The sequence below is a fragment of the Suricata suricatta genome, chromosome 3 (genome assembly GCF_006229205.1).
Source record: "Suricata suricatta isolate VVHF042 chromosome 3, meerkat_22Aug2017_6uvM2_HiC, whole genome shotgun sequence".
In the NCBI taxonomy this organism is placed as follows: Eukaryota; Metazoa; Chordata; class Mammalia; order Carnivora; family Herpestidae; genus Suricata; species Suricata suricatta.
The window spans coordinates 111,972,056-111,996,270 of NC_043702.1; the positions used below are offsets into that span (position 1 = coordinate 111,972,056).

Below are 24,215 nucleotides of genomic sequence, written 5' to 3' on the forward strand. Positions count from 1 at the left end.
AATATGTTATCACACCTACAATTTCATCATATGTCTCCCAAGAAATTAATGAGTTCTAACTTTTTCCACTTTGACAAAAACGTCTGCATCAGTCAGATTACCAGCTATTGCAAACATTTCAAAATTCAAAGCTTTCTTCAGCTTATATTTAACCTTTTAATTACTATTAATGATTTAGCAACATTTAGAACAGCATTCATTAGACAGATGTCTAATTCCAGAATTTTGAATAATGTAAAGTTATTTATATATATATTTACTTTTGGTGCACATTTACTCCGTAATTTTTAGAAATAAAATTAATCGAAGGTCCAAAACCTTATACTGATACTTCATTTTACAGCTGCATTTAGCTTAAAGAAGAACATACTTAGATTTTTCTTTTTCCGTAAATATCTAAAACGTCACAAGAAGTTGAGATCATATAGTTTAACAATAAGTAAACTCTATAATTAACATTGTTCTACATTACAAGAAAGAGATCTAAGAGAACATGTTCATTTGAAACAGACTTTACCAGCTATCATCAGTAAAAAAGAAACAAAAGCGATGAAGCAGAGAATTTTCATAAATACTCTGTCTACCAAACCTTTTTAAACGGGGGGAAAGAAAACAGTCCTGTTTGAGCGAAATCATCAGCTGACATCATCTCAACCACGTAAACCAGCTTCCATCTCCACCCATTCACTTAAACCACCCTGTAAAGGCTATCACACTTCCTAAGTATTCATTCGATAAATATGTGTTGAGTGAGGAGAGAAACAGGCAAAAATCCTGCTCTCACAGAACTTACATTCTAATGGGAAACCTCGCGAGTGAGTGGCAGAAGTAAATCTGGGTGAGTAAACAGTATTTGAGTAGTGCTAAGTGCTGATGTCTCCTTGCCTGCCTGGTTAAACCGGACAAAAATTTAACAAATCACAAATGACAAAAGCTTACGTTGGCTTCAGGAGAGCCGTTGTGTAACATGAGCGAGTTAGCCAAACTAACATAAGGGACCATCTAAAGCTCATCTCTGTATAGTAAGGAATGAGATTTCTGTTCTGAAGTCACCACATAGGTTGAAGAAAGCATTCAGGCTGATCAGAATGAACCTGCTGGAACCTCCAGGAACACCACCTGCTGAGGGCTTTCACTGTTTTCTCTGTAGAAGACCACCCACCCCCACTCCCTTGCTTTTGACTCGGGAAAGGAAAACAGTACCTGCATACTGCATAGTTTTTGAGAGAGGGGGGGAAAAAACTTTTAAAAAAACACCCTTAGAGAGATCAGGGGTCTTCCAGGAAGCTCTCCTAGCCCTCCCCAAGAAGAGATGTAGGCATGTCCACCTCTTTACTGCTACCACAAAGAAAAAGCAGAAATTGATGTTATTTGTTTGTATTCCCAGAACTTATCTCAAGTCTGGCACAGGAGTCTGACTGGACTTTTCATTAATAAAAGTACAGTTTTAGAAAGATTATTCTGGTAACTATGAAGCAAAGATTCAAAGTCCGAGGTCTGTAACAGTGGCGAGATTATGTGTATTATGTAGAAGTGCGCTGTTCTCAGCTCTGGTGGAGGGACAGTATCCATTCATATTTGATGAATGCTTCTCAAGGTCTTGCCCTGTATAAACTGTATCAGAGGATGCAAAAATGTAAAAGACTGACATGGTCTGTGCCATCATACAGAGTTTCACCAGGAAGAAAAACCCATAATAGAAAAGAAAATAAATATGAATTTTAGACTGCAATGAGTTTTATAATGGAAATTTACAGAGTATGTTGAAACTCTATCGCTTCCATTAGACACTCCAAAGGGCTGAGACTACTTTAGAGAGGATGCATCCCCAGGCAAAGACAAGACCTTAGGTAGATATTGCAGGAATACAGGTAAAGAGATTAGAAGTTCCATTCAAATCAATTAGCTTTTAATGAGTATTACAATGTCTCATGCACCAGGATGCAAGCATAAATAAAACCCCACGTTAGCCCCTGAAGAGCTGGAATTCTAATGAGGGAGAGACACATAAGTAGATCATCTTGACTGGACAACACATAAGGTTTGTGGAATCACAGAAAAAGCACCTAGCTGACTTGAAAGATGTTAAGAAGTAACCCCCCAAAAAACCCAAAAAACTAGAACAATAACAATAAAATGCAAATAACTTACGTATTTTTAAAAAAGAATTAATAGGACAAGATAATAGAAAGGAGACTGAGGAAAGAGGAAGAGTAGAACATTTCCAGCCTAATGATTTGAAGAGGCAGCCTAGCCATCTGTCAGTAAAGGAAAGCTGAAGGGGAATTGGTGTGAACAAAAAAGATGGGCTTAGTTCTGAAGATCCAAATGAACCATGAAGACACTAGGATATCCCTAAGAACTTTTAAAACATTCAACTAGAATGCGATAAACAGGTTCCTTCATTCCAAGTAAAAAATATTTGGGATTCAGTAACACACAGATAATGTATCTGACAGCTGAGAGAGCAGGGCAAAGTGTTTGCAGAGAGGTCAGAAGAGGCGGAAGAGCAGAGTAAGGATGGGATATAGTAACATTCTGAGGGTCTCCACAGCCAGTGTGTCATTGAGAGTATTCTCTGATGCAGGGGTGAACCAGGAATGTCACATGTCAAGGAAACCAAGAGAGAGGTGTGTCCAACAAGGAAGTAGTGGGCAGTGAACGGCATTACATGATACAAACATGCTTAGAAGGCAAAACAGTCCAGGCCATTGAATATGGTTAAACAGAGATAATTACTATAGAGTTTTATCATGTGTTAAGTCCTAGTTAATCACAATTAATTGTGCATAGGACTACTGTGCATAGGACTATGCACAATTAGTTGTGCAAAGGGACATAAGGAAAAATATGTGAACCATACTCTTGTAACATCAATGTATTAATTTATAAGCATACCTAATATTTATTAGAAAAAATGAATGTATAAGCAAATTTTTAAAACTATATAAAAGAAGGGCCCCTGGGTAGCTCAGGTGGTTAAGTGTCCAACTCTTGAATTCATGATTTCAGTAACGATCTCACAGTTTGCAGATTCAAGCCCCACGTCAGGCTCTGCATTGACAGTGCGGAACCTGCTTGGGGTTCTCTCTCTCTTCTAATCTCTGCCCCGCCCCTGCTTTCTCTCTCACTCTTTCTTTCTCTCTCTCTCAAAATAAACAAACTATTTAAAAATGTATAAAAGAGTGACAGTAACAATTTCTAGTAATCGATAACTTTTAAATTTTTCATAAGAAAAACTATCCAAGTTAAAAAACACTCAGTTTTTTTTAAAAAAAGAATTCTCATTCAGAGATAAGTGAAACATATTAATGTAATAATGTGAGATCTGAAATTTACTTCCAAATAATCCAAAGGGTAAGGAACAGGTGGATATATAGAAGATTGGCCAGGAGTTGAAAATTTTTGAAGCTGGTATTGATTACATGGGTGTTGACTATAGTGTTCTGTCTACTTTTGTGCATGTTTGAAATTTCCTAAGAAAACATTTTATTACCTCAAACAAAAATATTCGTATTTATCTGAACCCCAAAGTAAATAATGCTTACAAATATCTGAAATTAACCTCAAATGGTCAAAAGAATGAAAACAGAATTTCTACAAACTAGACTTCTAAAACATATAAACAGAAAAATCGGCACAAATTCTAGACGCTAGCTTTGGTTTCATGAAGTATAAAATGCCATAGACTTGAAAATTTTTAATATTTGCAACCAAATCATGGCATATAAACATTATGTTTTCTCAAGAAGGTGAAAAACCCACATACATATCTCATAATCAACACTGTAGGGTGACTGAATTACTTATGCAAAGGTCTTCGATAGTCTGATACAGTGACAGCGGTACGGGCTTAGACAGGTTACACTGGCCGGAAGCTTTAATCTGACATAGTCTTCCCTGCCTCCCCGTTTCCATTACAACATGTATTTTCACCTGAATAATTCCAGTTCATTCTCCGGTCTCCATACTACTTATTCTAGGAGTCAAATCACACAAGAGGAGAAAATGCCATGCCGCATCCTCCCACAGAACCCTTTTCTATCTCTATCACATAAGCTGTTCAATTTAGCACTGTGATGAAAGGGCCATGTCTTCCAAAAATTTTATTGAGATATAATTCATGTATTTTAAAAAATCACCATTTTAAAGTGTAAAATCTGTAGGTTTCAGGTTATTCACAAGGCTGTGTGACTGTCAATACTAATTCCAGAACTTTTCATCATCTCACAGAGAAATGCTGAGCCCCTGGTGTTCCCTCCCCTCTTCCCTCCTCCTCTAGGCTCCTGGAAGCCGCTGCACTGCTTTCTGCCTGTGGACTTGCCGACGCTGGACGTTTCAGGGAACTGGGATCATACAGTACGTGACCCTCGTGTTTGACTGTTTTCAGCCAACTCCAGACGTTCCAGAGGACTGGGATTGTGCAGTATGTGAGCTTCTGTCTGACTGTTTTCACTGAGCATAAGGTTTTCAAGGTTAGCCCACTCTGGAGCAGGGGTCACTTCACTCCTTTTCCAAAGGTGTAATACTCCAATTTATGGATTACACCATCTCTGGCGTGATTTGCATTATTGTCACTTTGGGACTATTATGAATAATGCTACCATGAACATTCATATACAAGTTTCATGGAAACACAGGATATCAGTTCTTCTGGGCATTTACTCCCAATTCTCTGGGTGGGGAGTTGCTGGGTCACATGGATAACTCTGTGTGTGAGGTTTGGGGAACTGCCAAACTGGTTTCTGAAGCTGCTTCACCATGTTTCAGTTCCACCAGCTTGTCTGAGGGTTCCGATGTCTTTGTAACCTCACCAACAGTTCTTAGGATGTGTCTTTTTTATTACAGCCATCCTAAAGTGATAGCTCATGTTACTGTGATTTCTATCTCTCCAACGGCTAATAATGTTGAGTATCTTTTCATGTATTATTGGCCATCTGTGTATCTTCTCTGGAGAAATGTCAATTCAGATCCTTTGCCCCTTTTTTTAGTTGTCTTTTATTTTGTATTTTATTACTGTGCTTGAGATATTCTGTGTACCAGATCTTCATTAGATATATAATTTACAAGTTATTTTCTCCCGCTCTGTGGGTCTTTTTACTTTGACTAGTGTCCTTTGACCCATAAAAATCTTCAATGTTGATGAAGTCCCATTTATCAGCTTTTCACTGGTTGCTTGTGCTTCTGATGTCAAATCTCTATCACCCAATCAAAGGTCACAAAGATTTACCCATTTTCTCCTAAGAGATTTATAAGTTAGCTCTTATGTTTAGGTCCATTTCGAGTTACTTTTTCATATACAGTGTGAGGTAGGGGTTCACATTCATTCTGTTGCATGTGGAAACCTATGTGTCCAGTACCATTTGTTGATAACCGTTTGTCCTCATTGAGTGGTCTTGCCAACCTTATCAAAAATCAAATGACCACAGATGTACAGGCTTATTTCTGACTCTCAATTTTTTCCACCACCTATAGGTCTATCTTCCATATCTTTTTTTCACTGCATGAAATGTGGGAAGCGCAGTTAAGATTTTTATAGGTAAATACACCTGTTAGTAATGCAAGGATGAAAGCTTTGAGCCAAGTGGTACCTCAGAGAACATTATCCTCGACCCTTATTAAAAACTCAAGAAACTGAAACCTAAAAGAAATTCACTAACTAAAAGGCAAAGAAGAAGAGACTGAGGCAGGACCAGAACTCAACTCTTCTAACTTCTGGTGCAGGGCTCTCTCTGCAACGTCATGCGGCTTCCCAAGTAAACTGAATTGCTTTAACATCTGCCAACGCCCGTGAAAACTGCGGGTGCAGGAGACAGAAGCACGTATGAGAATACCTGATCAGAGGGGGCCTTTATTAAGTGTCACTCACCAAAAAGCCTTCCAACTAAAATGGGCCAGAAAATCGTACCACCACTGAGTACCTTTCCCTGCAGCCAGGTGTCCTCTCACTGCGTTTTTGGCTCAAGAACACAGCAACCCATACGGTCAGTCCCTTAATTATTCTAAACAGAAGAAAACCATGTGTGTGACAGTGAATGTGATCAAGCATCAGGTGCCTAGCTCCATGACCCTCCTCTCGTATCCATTTCCTGCAACCACTGTGACCCCTTAAACGCACTCCCAAGTGCTGTGAAGAATGCAGAAATCGACAACAGTAATCTGACTTTGCTTTAAACCCAGAAATGTTATCTGCCTGCTTCCAAAAACCAGAGAAACTTAAAAGAGTAGAGACCAGAAAAATAAAGGGAACCAAATGAACAGTTCTAAGACAAGCTTTCTAAAAGATATACAGAGAGAAAACGGAGACATGTGACTCTGTCTGACTTAGGGGAAAAGGGGAAAGGTTAAGCATTGAAGCTTCATGAGTGCAGTTACGTGTGCACATGAGGGACCTGCCGTCAGTTCTGATGCTCCCTCCGTACAAAGCGTGCAGCAGTTGACAAGGCAGGCCTCCTACAGTCAAAGATGTATTCCAGCTCCAGTGCAGCTACACCCTCTTCTCAGAGTCCCTCCGTGAGCCCTCTGAGCACACCCAGCTGCTCCTTCCAGTGTCCCGCCCCCTCCTCCCACACACCTGCATGGCTGTATGAACACAGTGCATTCTACTAGGGACACCCTCGTTTGTCCCCTCTGAAACTACCATCTCACAGTAGGGGCTGAACCCTGAGTTTTCAGTGCCGTGTTCAGTGGAGAATCTAGCATTGCCCCAGCACACAGTAAGTACTTACAGCTCTTTGTTGAATAAACATTTTCAAACTATCTATAACCACTGAACACGCCTGTTCAAACGTGTCAATAAGAAGAAACTGACCAGTTCCTGCTGTGATTGTTCCCAAACATTACTGTTCACACATAACTCCTCCACACTTCCTTACTCTAAGTACAGTTTTCAGAGTCGGCCAATCTGCCAAAAAGCAAACCAACCTCACCGAATGGGATTGGGACTGGTGTCGCAGCTGTGGGCCACCTCCGCTGACAAGGCATTTCTGTATTCCCAGCCAGGAGCCCAGCAGAGGGTCCCCACAGGACTGACCAACCACGAGCGATCGGGTCTGTGTGGTGATTCATGAGGCAGCTGGGGAACCATCTCTACAAGAGCAGACAGAGGAATTCTTAAGGGTAAGACACTGAACATTCACGAAAAAGGCGTCTGGGTAAAAAAACCGGTCTTGGAGAAAAGGTAAAAGCTCTAGAGGCTGAAAGTCCCCATTTGAAGATGTGCCCCCACTGTGACATCTTTGGAAAAGTCACTTCATCTCTCCGTGCCACTCTCAGTTCCTCTTCTGTGAAATGTGAGTAAGAGTGCTGACCTCCCTGTACAGATCGAATGATCAATGTCCAGCAGCTCAGGGGCCCAGCAGACGCCCAGACACTGGCGTGTGCCAGGGCCCCTTAACTCCTTCCATCCCCGCAGCAGGCTGTGACCTAGGAAGCAAAGTCAAAACACTATCTTCCCTAAAAATACTTCCTCAGCAGATGTCAATGTTTGAGCTTTAACCATAAGGAAATTCTGCTTGGATTTTCAAGAGCCTCAATTAAATGTAAAATAATTTGCCATTAAGTGTGCCTATTCATCTTTCAAAGATAATCTGTCAAGGCCCAAAAGTACTAGGATTCCCTCTAATCATGATGGAAGGTGATCCTACATGAGGAGGTTGAAGGAACAAGAAAAAGGGCGTAAAAGAGGCCCAGAGTTTTTCAAACATTTATCATCTTACAGTCAGTCTCATCTAACAAACTGCATACCACCAGATACAGTCATAGAAAACTCGTGACTTCATCAGGAAACCAGTACAACCAATTTAAGGTTATTTTTATGTTGCAAAAATAAACACTTTCCATAGTAAAGGCCCACAGATTTTCCCCTTTTTAATGATTGCACTTTGACAGGCTCCGTTCCTGTCCTGGTGTCAATTCACTACCTCTTTCCCTTTGTTTGCATCGCTGCTGCAGTCCTGACTATGTTATATGAAATCACAGCTCAGAGTTTATATGGTATATGATAATAAAGTTGATCCTGGGCACAGACTGTCTTTCTTCTGAATGAAAACGTCTGTCACTTGATAATTATTTTATGTGAGCATTAATACCACCTCTCTGTAAGTTTCCTTACTTTCACTCGTTTGATTTCTGTGTCTCTAGAAGCATATCTGTCACTAACTATAATTAAAACAGTATTTATTATTGAGTTGAAACGTTTATTATTAAAACAAAAAAGAAAAGCCCCAACCTACATTTTAATGATGTACCGCTGACCACTATCACCGAAGAAATGATGTACTCTGGGATCAACTATGTGCTGTTTCCCCAAACTGTCAACTGTGTGCCGAGTCACTGTGTGAATGCTGACTAATCTTAGTACAGGCGGCATTGTAACTAAGCCATACAAATTACTAATGAGATTTACATACAGAAAACAACATTACGCTGTCTCCACTGTCCTAAGAAAACGTCATGTCCAAGCCTGTACTTCATATTTTATTCCTGTGATTAAGGGGTCACCACTCTTTTCCACGTCCCAGCACAAATTCCCAGTCACTAACCCACCCACCACCTTACGGTCCCTGTGCTTTCTCTCCACATGTGGCCTCCACTCAAGAGGACTATATAAAGTAAATGTGGAGACAATTACTGCCAAAAGAGAAAGAATTAGAAATTCCTAATAGTTCTAAAAAGGCTCATAAATTAAGTCCTTGATTCTTTAAGTTAAAGAAGAAAAAGTCTAAATCCAAAAGCTAGTGAGTAAAAATAGTTTATATTCCCATTATATAAAGTATCAGTCTTAACATTTGAAATACAACTTTTCGAAATCCAGCAAAATAATACATTTAGTATTATTTGTGAGAAAGATCTAAATGGTACTTCTGTTTTCCCAGGCTCAGAGAAAAACTCAACTAATCAATGAAGTCAAAGAAAAGAAAATAAAGAGTTAAATAAAAACAAAATAAGAAGTACATTTTAAATTTATTTAAAGTTTGTTATTGAGAGAGAGAGAGAGAGAGAGACAGAGCATAAGCAGGGGAGGGGCAGAAAGAGAGGGAAACACAGAATCTGAAGCAGGCTCCAGGTTCTGAGCTGGGCTCGAACTCACAAACTGCGAGATCCTAACCTGAGCCAAAGTCAGATGCTCAACCAACGGAGCCACCCGAGCACCCCCAAGAAGTCCATTTCAAAGGTCACCTATACAGACAGAATATTAAAGTGCTCTTGTCTTCTGGTGGCATGGCTAGGGCCCATGTCTACACCGGACATTCACGTCTACCTTCTCCTCCCCTGCCAGCAGGCCTGAAATCCTGCCCTTCTTTCCACATCCCCTTCTTAATTCACATGACCACACATTCCCCATAGTGACGAGCAAAGTCACCACATCATTTCAAATTCTCCTCCATCACCTCATATGTAAAACGTAGGCCACGTCAAAGTCGTGACGATGGTGATGATGACGGTTTAGATAGGCATGGCGCTCCGTGAGCCTCAGCCACTGTGTACAACAGCGTCATGGACTGGATGTTTATGTTCCCCCCACCCCACTGCCACCAAATCCATACGCGGAAGCTCCACGCCCCCCGTGACTGTGATGGAGATGGGGCCTGGGTTGGGTGACTGCATTACACAGCACAGTTCAGGTTGGATGCCCGTGCAGGGATGAGCGCCCTCACAGAGCAGCAGACCAGAGAGCTTGCTCGGTCCCTCTCCACCACGAGAGGTGCACTGCATCCACCAGCCAGGAAGGGAGTCCTCGCCAGGGCCCAGCCATGCGGGCACCAGGACCTCGGACTTCCCATTCTTTGTGACTGCGTGAAACGACTGTCTGCTCTGTAAGCGGCTCCGTCTCTGGTGCTGTGTTATGGCGGCCCAGGCTAATTCCCCATTTTACAGAGGACACGACTACAGCTTAGATGGGTGTAAGTCACTTCTCTACAGGGGACCCAGGCTACTGTGGCAGAGCCATGATTTAAGCCTGGTTTTTAACCACTATGATTCCACTGACGTCTCCATGATACTGAGTGCCTAATATGCATCTCCAACTGTGCTGAAAGAGATCAAAATAAGGTCCCCTTTAGAACTCCCACATCCCATCATATGCTACTGATAAACTCATGGATTGGCAAGATTTCCTTAAAGTTTGATACCCAAGAAATGTTTACTGAAACAAACAGAAAAACCATCCAATGATTAATGCAACAGGGTGGCATGTGACTGGGTCATATAAAGTAACACAGGTTTCCAGGAGAAAGCAATTAACTCTGGGGGCGACTAAGATGCTACTAAAAGAGAGCTACCAAGTGTGGGAAAAGCTGTAACAGAAATAAATGAAATGCAGTCAGAATAGGGCCCACTTGATTACATTTGGGGGGAAATCGATTGGGGATTGCTACAGAAGTGACACGTTAGCTGTGTCCTCAGAGATGAACAGACCCTCGCTGTTGGAATGACACGGGAGTTCGGGCTGAATGGACTTTATGGACAAAAACGTGGAGTCTGAAAATGGGACTGGCTGGCCCTTTTCTGATCCCAAATTTAACACTGTCGTTTACAGTATAAAATATCTCACCAGGTGCCTCTTTGTCTCATCTCCTCCTTTTCCAAACTACCCTCCACAAAGCATAAATGTAGTTATCCTGAAGCACAGGATCACATTGATTCTCTGTTCAGAAACATTCCTTAGTCCTCCTCTGCCCACAAGATACTATTTAAATTCCTGAGACTAGAATGGTCGGCCTCTCACAATCTGTCTCTGTTTTTCCTCCTCTTCCCAATTCACCTTGAGTCATGATTTCTTTATACTGAAGCTTCACCAGATTATGTGCTGCTCCTCCACAGGGCCTGCAAAGATGTGTCCGTGTGGACTCTGGCCCCACTTCAAACCCATGTCAGAGACCTCGTTGGGAAGTGTAAGTTCACCTAGGGCCTCACTCAGTATGCCCATCCCACAAGTCCGTCTCCATTAAGACTATGTTAGCTGTTTCAGGAATGACCCTTCTATAGGCAAAGATATTTAAAAAAAAAAAAAAAGAAAGAAAACTTAAAAAAGTTTTTAAAAAGTTACAACAAATCTTTGAGTGTGAACGTCTAGGTAATATAAAGGAGCTGCTCATGACGACCCAATATGGTAAGGACAATGAGAGACAAATCCACAGAGCATCACGAGAGAATTCCCTCACTCAGCGTGTAGAGAAGATGACAAACGGATTCTTAAAAGGTGAACATGAAGAAGACCTAAGTAAAACAGACACAAATGACACAGTGTCGTGTGAAAAAAGAACCCCAAGAAATTCGATGTTGCCAGAATGTGAAATAGGGAGCCAGAAATGGCAAAGTAAAAACCTAAACAAACGAAGGGCTTTACGTGGTGTGGTAAGGACTGTTATGCTGCGCTAGTGGTTTATAACTACAAAGTATAGGTTTGTGCTGTGTCAAAACTAGCTTTAAGTTATACTAGGGACATTTAAAAACTAATTAAAGAGGTAGTACCTTCACATGCCACAAATCAAAAACCACACTCTCATCTGTCATCTGCGCAGTTCACACCCTGCTTTCTGGGGTAAAGTATTAGTTTCTTACTTTTTCCTTCCAGACTTCCTTGATGCCAACTGAAGCAAATAGAATGACATAATCTTATTTCCTCTCCTTTACACAGAAAGTAATATATTATATAATATGTTCTGCACCTGGCTCTTTTCCCCTTTAATTGTAGTACTTTTCCCATGGTTTTCCACATAAATACTATTCTTACTATTTTTCAAATGTTTAAGATTCACTGTATTGCTAGCTCATAATTTACTCACCTAATCTACTACTCGTAGACATTTGGGCTTTTTCCCATTTTGGTGCAATAGGTTGTTTTGGTTCACACATATAAAGAAAATCAGGCCTCATGCAGACAGGAGTAAAAAAAGGGAGAAAAAGTTAATCAGCGTTTCAGATAAGTGTGGATAATCTCCAAATCTTTTACTATTACATACAATACTCATATGAATGATCGTGCACATACATTTTCATGAAATATGCAAATATACCTGAAAGACACATTCCCAGGAGTAGGAATATGCATTTGTGATTTTCACATATATTATCAAATTGCCCCAGAGGCACAGAGCCAGTGTAGACTGAGCAGTGCCAGTACCTGGTTCCTGGAGAAAGGACAGGGTCCAAGGCAGCTCTACCCTTTACAAACCAATCAAGGACGAATGATCCAGAACAAGGATGAGAGCAACAGTCAAAGAAATTAACAAAAGAAGAACTATGGGTTTCTAGAAGACAAGCAAGAAAAGATCATTGATCGCTCACCAGCGTCAAATACACAGCAGAGAGATCTAATGAAATAATTAACTAAAAAATAAAAGTTATTAATTAAAGCAATATGGAACTCATGCAAAAAGAGAATGGACGGAGGTGGCATAAAAATACAGTAATGAAGAATAAAGGTAATTAAAAATAAAAGAATTAAGAATAAAAGAAAGATAATACTATTATCCACTACAAGGAACCAGAACTTGGTGGAGAAATGGCTGGTTCTAAAGCTTAGGAAAGGGAAAGGATGTGATAAACCTGGTATATCGTATTGTGTCAGAATGTCAGAAAGTCTCCACAAACTGAAGGGAATATGTCAAAAGAATAGAAGTGCTAACATAAAGGGGCTTCTGTGGGCCAAATGTAGGATAATGTGAGCATTTAAAAATTAGTAATGAAAATGAGCTATCACCTCCTACCTGTCAGAATGGCTGACACCAGAAACACAAAACACAAGTGCTGGCGAGGATGCAGAGAGAAAGGAATGCATGGGCACTGGTGGTGGGAATGCAAACTGGTGCAGCCACTGTGGAGAACAGTATGGAGGTTCCTCAGAAAACTAAGACCAAAACTAGTATATGATCTTTCTTTGGGTACTTACCCACAGAAAATGAAAACACTAGTTCTAAAAGATACATGCACCCTGTGTTTACTGCAGCATTACTTACCAAGCCAAGATATGGAAGCAACCCAAGTGTCCACTGACAGGTAAGTGGGTACAGAAGAGGTAGTGTATAAATATACTACAGAATATTATTCAGCCACAAAAAAGAATGAAATCATCTAAATATATTTTTTAAATCTCTACATAAATATACTTAAAATATCATATATAAAGAAGGATAAGGAAGAGGACATAGAGAAAAAGAGGAGGAGGGAGAGAGACAAAAGAAAACACAAATGTAGAAAACTACTAGCATTTGAGGAAAGGGTATACACACTTCTTTACATCCTCCTCTGTCAAATGGCTGTTTCTATTCTTTGGCTATTTTTCTATTGGGTCATTTATCTTTTTCTTAATAATCTATGGAAGCACACTGTATAATAAGAATGTTAACAAAAAAAAGTTAATCCTTATTTTCTCCCCAATGTATGATGCCCTCTCTTGTAAAGCAGGTTTAACTTTTACAGTATCAAACATTTAACAATTCCTAATGTGTATTCCTAATCACAATAACGGTGATACTTGGGTGATGGGCGCTTTTCATTTTTTAAGTTTGTGGGGTTTTTAAAAATTTTTTTCATGTATATTTGTTTTGAGAGAGAAAGAGAGCAGGGAAGAAGCAGAGAGAGAGAGAGAGAGAGAGAGAGAGAATGAATCCCAAGCAGGCTCCACACTCAGCACAAAGCCTGACACGGAGCTCAATCTCACAACCCTGGGATCACGACCTGAGCTGAAGTCAAGAGCTGGATGTTCAACCAACTAAGCCACCCAAGTGCCCCTCAAGTTATTTTTTATTTATCTATAGTTCACAAATCTTTATAAGCCAGTATCACTTTTTTAATGAAAATATGACATATTTTTTATATTTCTTAAACAAAAATCAGGACCTTCCATGGAATGTAGAAATCTGATCCTAAAAAATCAACAAAAATTCTCTAACACGTTCTCTCTTAATGGCCCTTTGGAGACCAAAAGAGCCAAGCCAACCGTGAAGAAGAACAAAACCAGCCTGAGACTTGGCGGTAGAGAGAACAGCACTGGTTGTAACACAGAGTTGGCAGAAGAAGAGAAGAGGAAACTGAAGGAGTCCAGAGAGTCCAGAAACAAACCCACATGTAAACAGAACAATGATCATTCAGTCAACGGGACTGGGGCAGATTATACCTTCAGAAGAATAACAGGGTTAGATCCCTTTCCTAACGTTACACACACACACAATAACATCCTCAAAGTAGACTAAAAGAGACCTAAATGGGGAAGAACTCTTGGGCATTTTGTAAGCAAATGAAAGCCACCTCCAAGCTGGCCTCCAAGTCTGCCTCCAGAGATGCTCACACCTGCTCCGGCTGCCCCTACACCATCTCCTCCCAGCCAGCAGGGCTGAGGAACCGTCTGTGACTTCAAAGTCTGGATCATGAAAGGCTTTTCCACTTCAGGCTCCCGCCTGCCTCACTCACTCAGGGAAAGCTGGCTTCCACCTCATGAGGACACTCAGGTGGCTCTGGTGAAGGGCCTAAGGAGATGCACGGAGGCCCCCACCACCAGCCATGTGAGTGGGCTCCCTTTAAAAGCAAGCCCACCGGCTCCAGGCGAACCTTCAGATGACAGCAGCCTCACCACCATCCTGCCCACAAACTTATCAGAGTCGAGGTGAGAAGCACTCAGCACACTGCTTACAGGGACAGATGGAGGTAAGAGATCGTGACTGTTTGTTTTAAACAAATCAAGGTGGGTGGTAATTTGCTATGCAGTAATAGGTAACTAATAAGGAGACTACCATATGACCTCAATGTGGCAAGCAAGTTCTTAAATATGATACCAGAAGTCAAAACTCTAAAGGAAAAGATCAATAAATGTTTCTATGGCAAAATGAAAAAGTCTGGAACAACAAAAGTCAGAGCAAATGCAACTAAAAGGGCAAGCCACAAACTGAAAGATATCTGGGATTCAAATAAATTATTTATATCAGTACCTGGAGAATTCCTACAAATCAGCAGAAACAGGACAAATCATCCAATATAAAAAGGGAGTGGGGACGTAGAAGGAGAAAACAATTTACCAAGGAAATTAAATAGCAATAAGCACACAAAAAAATTCGGAACCCCACTAGTAACCAGAGAAATGCATGTTTTAAACACAAAATAACAATCCTCGCACGTCGGAATGACAACCATCACGTCTGATGACACAAAGCAATGGCGAGGGGACCACACCGTCTCTGGAACTGCTGGTGGGACTGTTTGGTAACACACACTCTAGCAAACAACGGACAAAACCGAACAGAGGGAAAGTCTGAGTAGCCCCTGCGACCTGGCAATTTCTACTTGCAATAATATATCCTAGATAAGAGTTTCACGTATGCATGACAGAGACATTCACTGCACCACTCATTGTGATAAGGAAAAAAAAGTCTGTAACCACTTAAAAGCCCCTCAACAGAACAGTTCAGTAAAGAGTGATTTATTCATGCGAAACCACACAGGAATGAAAATGAAGAAATGAGGACTGTGTTTACCAATATAAACACATCTTTAAAAAAACACATGTTTAAAAAAAAGGTGCAGGGACGCCTGGGTGGCTCAGTCGGTTAAGTGTCCGGCTTCGGCTCAGGTCATGATCTCACAGTTTGTGGGCTCAGGCCCCGCATCAGGCTCTGTGCTGACAGCTCAGAGCCTGGAGCCTTCTTCAGATTCTGTGTCTCCTTCTCTCTCTGACCCTCCCCTGCTCAAGCTGCCTCTCTCTGTCTCTCAAAAATAAAAATTAAAAAAAAATAAATAAATAAAGGTGCAGAAGATATGTGCAATATGGTACCATTTATATAAAGCTTGAAAACATGTTAATTCTGTTAAACATTTATATTGTTTATACATGCAGTTACACACAGGAAGAAACTTAAACTATAAATGCATGAGAACGCTAAACCCAAACTTGATCAAGTAGGGTAGAGGGGAGGCAGCACCGTTAGGGAGGGATGCACGAACCATAAGCATATCCATAAGGTGTCACCAACAAAGGAAGGGCCAGAAAGCAAGACATGACAGAGCTAGGAGATGATATTTGAGGACCAATTATATTATTCTGTATACTTCTCTGTGAGCTTGGCTATTCTTTTTCCTTTATTTATTTCGGGGGAGGGGCGGCAGATGAGGGGAGGAAGGGGCAAAGTGAAAGGGAGAGAGAGTCCCAAGCAGGCTCCACATCGTCAGCGCAGAGCCTAATGCAAGGCTCAAACTCACAAACTGTGAGAGCACGACCTGAGCCAAAACCAAGAGTCTGATCCTTAACCGACTGAGCGCCCCCGCCGGCACTCCAGGTGCCTGACTATTCTAAAACAGAACATCTACAACCAAACGGCAGATAACAGACTTAAGCAATACTTGCAGCAGAAAAAATCAGAAGGGAATTTATTACAGACTGATGAGACACTCCAGCATCACACTGTGAATACACAAGTAACATGCAAAAAAACAAAACATTAGAAACTCTACAGCAAAACGTACAAACACACAGTAAAACGCTCAACTTATTCGTATAACTTTTCCTTCAACAAGTATCTACTGAGGACCTCCTAAGGTGTCGGCACCCCCCAAGGCTCTGGGAACACTGCAGACAGCAAGCACCTCTCACCCGGGGAGCTTGTGTTTGGAAAGACAGAGGTAGTCAATAAAAACATAAACGAAAAGTCAGAGGCTGGTAAATGCTAGGAAAATAAAGCAGGCGATGTGTCAGAGATGAGGGAGGAAGGAAAGGAGACTTCAGACTGGGTGGTCAGAGCCTCGGAGGGTCCTGAGGAGCGGACGGCGAGAAGCCCTGTGAAAGCCCCGGCAAGGGCGCCCGCTCTTGCCCTGAGAGCAGACCGAGTCCGCCCGAGGCCCTCACTGAGTGAGGCGGTGCGCTCGGGCGTGGCGAGAGACCGGCTTTCCACGGGGCTGAAGTGTGCACAGCCGGGGAAAGGCGCTCTCATGGACAGGAATCCATCACTATGAAAATAAAATTAGGTCCTAACGGAGTATTTCTTTGGAATGAGAAAGAAAACCACATCAAATTACGTCTTTAAAAGCTGTCGCCCACATCGAGACCCTACATATAATAACATATTTTAATATTATCTTCCTGGCACAGTTTTATATTAATTTTAGAGAGAATAGTTGTTCATCTAGAATACAGGGCAAACACTTATTTCTGATTATTGACGGTTTAGAAAGGCTTCTCTCAGCTCATAGCTATGGTGATGCCATGTAAATATTACAAATTACCAAACTGGTGAAAACCTCTGTCACGATTCTTTCACATTTGAGTTGTAAAATTAGACGAATATCCAACAAACTTGCAATTGGTACATCTTGGTTTCTCAACCATTGTCCAGATCCTCCTGGTGGAGGCCGGAGGATCCCCATTCAGCCTCTGGCCCTGCACCGCCAGGAGCAGAGGCCAACTGGGAGGGGCCAGCTCACAATCACCAAACTGTCCGAAAAAGTGACTGCAAATCACAGCAATGTGCCCCACACCCCTCTCCTGAGGGTTCCCAAACTGCCGGTGTCCACACCGATGCAGCCTGAAGGGATGGAAAGTGTGACGGGAAGAAAGTCGCAGTGAAAAACTATCGTGGCCTTAACAGATTTCGGTCCTATCTAGGAAATACCACGCACAAGCAAGAGGCTGTAAACTTGAGTTACCTTCCTGGTAAATTAACCTCTGTCCAATCCTTCTGAGCCTTAACAACTATCCAAAGCTGTTTGGATGTTTAACTCTACACAAGAAAAGAAACCAGAGGAAGATTCTGCTCAAGAGATCTGAGTTCCATTAGAACCAAAACACAGAGAAATGTACTCACCCAACCTCTAACCCTGCTCAAAACAGGGGGATTCGACCACAAAACAGACCAAAATTATGCCTTCACCTCCCGCTTCTCCCATCTCTGGATTTCACATCCCAGGCACTACGAATCCAGGCATCCCGTCACCACCACCCCCACTACTTGAAAAGGAGTTAGTTCCCCCGATAAGGAGCTTACCCCTCAAGAGCAGAGCTGTGGTATGGACAGTACTGACTTAATGAAAAACCACCTTCCAAAGCAGCATGCTCAGTTCCTGAGTGCCCTCCTGCAGTTATTTCTCAGGAGTGAGGAGCTCCCTGCTGTGTGGCCCCAAACCCGACATTAAGATCCTAATCCTGGCCTTTCCTTCAGTTCAGGGGAACCTAGAATTGGGTTAATAAATCCCCATGGTGCTTAAAGAAGCTAGTAACTTTATTTTCACAAACAATCAAGAACTCTGAACAGAAGAGGGGAGTGTGCAAGAAGCAAATCACAGTAAACCAGTCACTCATGAACCCTGAAGTTAGGAAGAGCAAACTCTCTCTGGATGGATGGAGATGGTGAAGTAATTAGAAGCTGCTGAGTGACAGCAGGGTGACACATTCCTCAGCCCAGGTCTCCACCCTCCACCCCTACTTTGGGGAAGGGCTCAGGGAAGAGCAAAGTGCTTCCCCCACACACGTGTTCCTGTGACTGAAATGCCACGAAGGAACAGGAATGGAAGCCGCATGGAAGCCGCGAGGAAAAGGAACTCAGGGAAGACCAAAGGGGGTGCGGGGCAGAGGGGGTGTCCACGTAAGAACAGACTTGAGAACACAGCTTAGTGTAACACACAGAAGAGGAAATGCAACAGAATACGACTGAGGTGAGGTGAGGGCACTGAGGTGTGGGACACCGCTGCACAAAGAGGGGATCTGGGGAACTGACCCTGTGTGGCCGAAGCTGAAGAACTCCCAGCCATCCCACCACCCTACCAGGAGGCACAATCTAAACAATGACAAGATAGGTTTATGGGTTTCAGATCCAATTATACACCACAGACACTTCAACAACATTTAAGGAGAAATGAAAGCACTTGAAAAACTTTTAGCTAGAAAAAAATCCACTAAAGTTGATAGACTCTCCAAAATCTAGAGTTTCCAAAATAAATGGTGCACACCCAGAGTTTTTAAAAAGTCAACTGGACCTGCCAAGGTTTGTTAAGGGAAACTAGTCTCTGGCCCCCCTTCGCCAGCACTGTCCTTCCCCCGATACTGTCTCTAATTGGTAGTTTTGGAATCTCCCTCCATATTTCTAAGTAATACAGCACATTTGTATCTCTGCTTCCCAACTGGCCAGTTTGGGGTATCCTCCAGTGACTACTTGTTGAGGATGCCTACAATTTAGCTCTGTCTCCTGGTCTTGTCACCCCCCATGCGGCCCACCCCCATTGTCTCAATGTGCTGGTGAGATCAGTGTTGGAGGCTTATTTTATTATGACTACACAGGGTATTCAGAACCGAGCCAAGTAGTAAACAATAATTACCTTTCTTTTCCTGTATAACATTTTGTCTTCCTTGGAATTAATAATTGCCTGGCTTCTCATTTACTTAGTTTTCTGCACACTTCTATGTGTTTATCCAGTATATATTTTTCCTTATTTAACTTCAGACTCTCCAGTCTGACAAATCCCCTTTGAATATATCCTTTCACATCAGGCTGCCATTAGTTCTTCTTCAAGAAGTCTCTTGCCCCCTTCTGACTTCCTCAGGTCTAGCCCGGTGACCCTGGGCCAGCGTCATGGCCACCACCCTGAGGTCCCTTTCACCACTGCTGGGTCTGAAGTCCTCTTCCCTCTCACCTAGGTACTCCTCTTTCTTGTGACATTCCTCAGCTTCCTGAGGGTTTGTGGGAGGCATGTGCCTCAATGAAAAGATCTTTATTTAATAGATTAAACTACTTAGACTAGTTTCAATTTTTATTTTTCCAGAATTTTAAAGGCACCGCTGCTTCGTTGTCTTCCTGCTTCAACTACTGTGGATTCTTCATATGTGAGTCTAGTTCTTAATTTTACAATAATGCGCCATATTGTGGAATTATCAGCAACCATTGTTCAGAATATTCAACAGACCCTTTCAGTCTGAAAACATCATGTACTTGGGGCCTAGAATATTATCTTGATTTATTTCATTAATGACTGTCTCCCGTCTGTTTCTTCTGCTTTCTTTCTGAAGCTCTGTAATTCAGGTGTTGGAAACTCCTGGACCACTGTTCTGATTTTCCTGGCTTCTTCTTCTCTCCTATTTCCTATCTTCTTCTTTTACTGTACTTCTGAGGAGGTGTTCCTAATTTATCTTCTTACCTCTCCAAAAATATCATCCATTCTTCTTTTCAAAGTATGTGTCTGAAATCCTCAATTGGCAGGAATAATATAAACTTTGGAGATATTGTGGGTTGGGTTCCAGACCACCACAATAAAGCTAATATTGCAATAGACTGAGTCACATAAATGTTTGTTTCCCAGTGTAGACAAAAGTTACCCTCACACTATACTGTAGTCTGTTGAGTGTATAACAGCATTATGTCTAAAACGGCAATGCACATACCTCAATTTAAAATACTTTCTTGCTAGTGATGAATCCTGAAATCATTATTACACTACACATTAATTAACTTGGATTTAATTTTTTTTTATGTTTTATTTATTTTTGAGACAGAGAGAGACAGAGCATGAGCGGGGAGGGGCAGAGAGAGAGGGAGATACAAAATCTGAAGACAGGCTCCAGGCTCTGAGCTGTCCACAGAGTCCAACACGGGCCTTGAACCCACAAACCGTGAGATCATGACCTGACCCGGAGTTGGACACTTAACTGACTGAGCCACCCAGGTGCCCCTAAATTTTTTAAATAATGAAAGAAAAAAAATACTTTGTTAAACACAAATTGTTAACCCGGGTGCCTGGGTGGCTCAGTCAGTTAGGCATCTAATTCTTAGTTTCAGCTCAGGTCATGATCTCACAGTTCGTGAGTAGGGCTCTGTGCCGACAGTGCAGAGCCTCCTTGGGATTCTCTCTCCTCCCTCTGCCTCTCCTCCACGGGCAGAACGTATACGTATGCACACGCGCTGTCTTTCTCTCTCTCAAAATAAACTTTTAAACAGTTGCTAACCATCATCTGGGCTCTCAAGCAATTCGTAATCACAGATCACGACAACAAACACAATAATGACAAAGTTTGAAATATTGCAAAAATTACCAAAATTTTACAGAGACACACGAAGTGAGCAGGTGCTTTTAGAAAAATTCCGTCAACAGACTTGCTCTGTACAAAGCTACCACAAGCCTTCAATTTGTTAAAAAAAAAAATAAAACCCTATTTGCAAAGTGCAGTAAAAACAAGGTATATGCCTATATAGCATAATTTCTAAGATCTGGTATAGACAGATCTCTGATAGATCTCACCAAAATACTATTAATGAAAGAACAGGAGTGAGGACACAGGGAACTCCTAGAACTAGCCATGTTTAAACAAATGCTGGCAAGGGTGTGGAGAGATGGGCACCCTCCTGCACTGTTGGTGGGAATGTAAACTGGTGCAGCCGCTCTGGAAAACAGTGTGGAGGTTCCTCAAAAAACTATCCATAGAACTCCCCTATGACCCAGCAATAGCACTGCTAGGGATTTACCCAAGGGATACAGAAGTGCTGATGCATAGGAGCACATGTACCCCAATGTTCATAGCAGCAATGTCAACAATAGCCAAATCATGGAAAGAGCCTAAATGTCCATCACCTGATGAGTGGATCAAGAAGATGTGGTTTATATATACAATGGAATATACTACTTGGCAATGACCAAGAACAAAGTCCTTTAACAGTTACTTAATAAGCACCTATGCAACGAAGGTCCAAGATAGGTCACTAACGATGGCAAAAATGGGTAAAATTTATTGAGTAATGACTACATGCCAAGCACCGTGCCTGCATTATTACTTGAATCTCACAGATGAGAAGAGAAGTAACTTGTCCAAACCCGCGTGGCCGGTGAGGCACTGCGGCCAGAAGAGAGAGCCGGGCTCGTGGGGCTCACGCGCGCAGGCGGCCCCCGCTCTGACGAGCTGCCCCGGTTAACACGAAACCCGTCTCTCTGGGCCCTTGCTGCCCTGCAGTCTCCCCGGCCATCCGACGTGGCACCCGATGGAGCTCTAGCGGCTCAACTACGACCGAGGGACAGCGCCACTATCAGGCGGGGCCCACCCCAAACGTGTCTGTCCCTGCCCGGCTTCACGCAGACAAGCCTGTGTGGAACCGTGTGCTGGCATCACGCAGATGAGCACGTGTGGGCCGAGTGCTGACATCACGCGGAAGAGAACGCGTGGACGCGTGCTGTCGACAGTGGGGTCACAGGACAGAACAAGCAAGAATCAGGACACTGTGCTTGTTCTGGACTCCGCTGAGCAAGACACAAAATTCAGATTATCTTTAATGCACGGAGAGTTGAGTTATGCAGTCAAGCTCAATGCCACGTTGCCTCAAGAAACTCGGACCTTCACAGGAGATGAGCCAGGTACAGTCGTAACTACACTGCCGCATGCCAACCGCATCAAGTGTAGTATAACTGACACAGAGAAAAGGTGTCAGCACTGGCTGCTGGAGCCCTCAGGGAAGTATTGGCTTTTAAAGTGAGTTCTATTAATGGATTTAGATAATTAAATATGTGGCCAAAAAAAAGGCATTCCAAATAGAAAACAGACACAAGGCTCCAGGTAAAAAATGTAAAGGTAAGAGCATCACAGCCAATGGTGAGCTGAGTATCAGTGAAAAGAGCATAGGGTATAAATGAAAAAGCAGTCAGGGCCAGGGTGCAATGAATGGCGGACAGGTGCCAGACAGGACCAGGTTATGACACCCAGGCCACTCACCTATGCAACAGTGAGCCACCGAGGGCGCAGGGCAGAAACCCAGAGTAAGTCACCAAGTGCAACATAAAGTGGTTCAGGACTGAAAAATGTCATCATTACAAATATTTACTGATCAGTCACTTCATGCCAACCAAAGCAGTGAGGATGGGGGGAAAAAACTGATGAATGGGAAGGAAGAATTCCGCAAATACTTAGTTCTAGGTGCTGGGGCTATGGTTGAGTAAGATAAGAGAAGAGTCAATAATGACTGTGGTCTTGTGTCTGCCTGCCTGGAAAAGGGGTAAAACAATATAGTCAAACAAAAGCTGGGAGGTGTAACTGTTACGGAAGAAATGGTTAGTCTGCTTCAAGAGAGGCTGAATTTCCAATACCAGCCACCATTTTTTATATTAATTACTAATTCCCACTTCCAGTTTACTTATTCAATCAGAAGACCCAAGCCCCCCACCTGACCTGAAAGGGGATTAAGAAGGACAAACAGACCCTGCAGCAAAGGCTGGACTAGTCCAGTGTTTCCCAACGTGCGTCCAGGACTCACGGACAACCGTCTTCCCGCACATCACTGCCACTCTCTCTCCCCCAGACGCTCCCCTCAGGCCCCACTGCCCAAGTTTCATGAGAAAAAGAAATTGTGCCAAGGAATTTTGGACAATCTTATTAAGCATTAATTCTGGAATTCCACAATGGACACTTACCCCATATTAACAAAACCTTTAATTCTGTTTAGTCCAAGTACTCCCAAAACTTAGTGACAGAAATCTATTTTTGAGGAACACTTACCTATGAAGGCTGTATGCTTTGGGAAATGGTACCCAGATGATACACAGAGAGAACTTCTTATTGATCTTTGCACAATGACGGCACCTAACATGGTCTGAAATACACAGGACATGACGTAGGCAGAAACAAACAATTACTCACAGGGTTCCTAAAACAGTAAAAGCCACATCTTTTGGTCATTTCCTAAGGACTATTCCAAAATGCCATGGCTCACCCTAGGTTTCTTATAAAAGTTCTTTATGTGCTTGACAAAATCTCTACATCAATTCACTACATGTGAGTTTATCTATTTTCCCAACACCACTGGATACGGAGTACTTCTCTTTGGTTTCAAAATGAAGGCCATCCTCAAAGTGAATCACACTTGACTCACAATAGAGGAGTTCCTCAAAACGGAGCATTCAGTAAACTAGCTTTGTAAAAACCGTGAAGTCACACATGATAGTAAGTTACTACACCACACACCCAGTACAGTAGGAGCCCTGGATGAGAGGCACATGCTGTATGTTAATGATAAGAACAAAAGCAAGAGAAAGGAGAAGGAAATGGTGAACCAACCTTTCTCCTTTCCCTCCCGTACAATTCAGGTGAGCTTAATAAGGGGGGTCATTGATTCCAGTCCCCTGCCCTCAACAGGGCAGAGAGGAAGAAAAATATTCTCCCTCTGGGTGGGGGAAAAAACAGACTGTACCCCTCCAGGCTTCACTCAATAGCTTTGGGCAAAATGAATCAACATGTTTATCTGCTAATAGCTGAACTCATT

The 24,215-nt window shown here is 42.3% G+C and overlaps 1 protein-coding gene across 3 annotated transcripts in view; it reads right to left on the bottom strand.

Moving 5' to 3' along the window:
* Positions 1–24,215, bottom strand: part of AKT3 (AKT serine/threonine kinase 3) — a 284,903-nt gene that overhangs the window by 223,518 nt on the left and 37,170 nt on the right. The window contains exon 2 of one of the 3 annotated variants that reach the window (XM_029934845.1): positions 23,453–23,546. The exons of the other annotated variants lie outside the window; for them this stretch is intronic. Coding sequence (XP_029790705.1) covers positions 23,453–23,543 — 91 coding nt within the window. The 5' untranslated portion in view covers positions 23,544–23,546. The remainder of the gene's footprint in view (positions 1–23,452; positions 23,547–24,215) is intronic. 3 annotated transcript variants of the gene reach the window in all.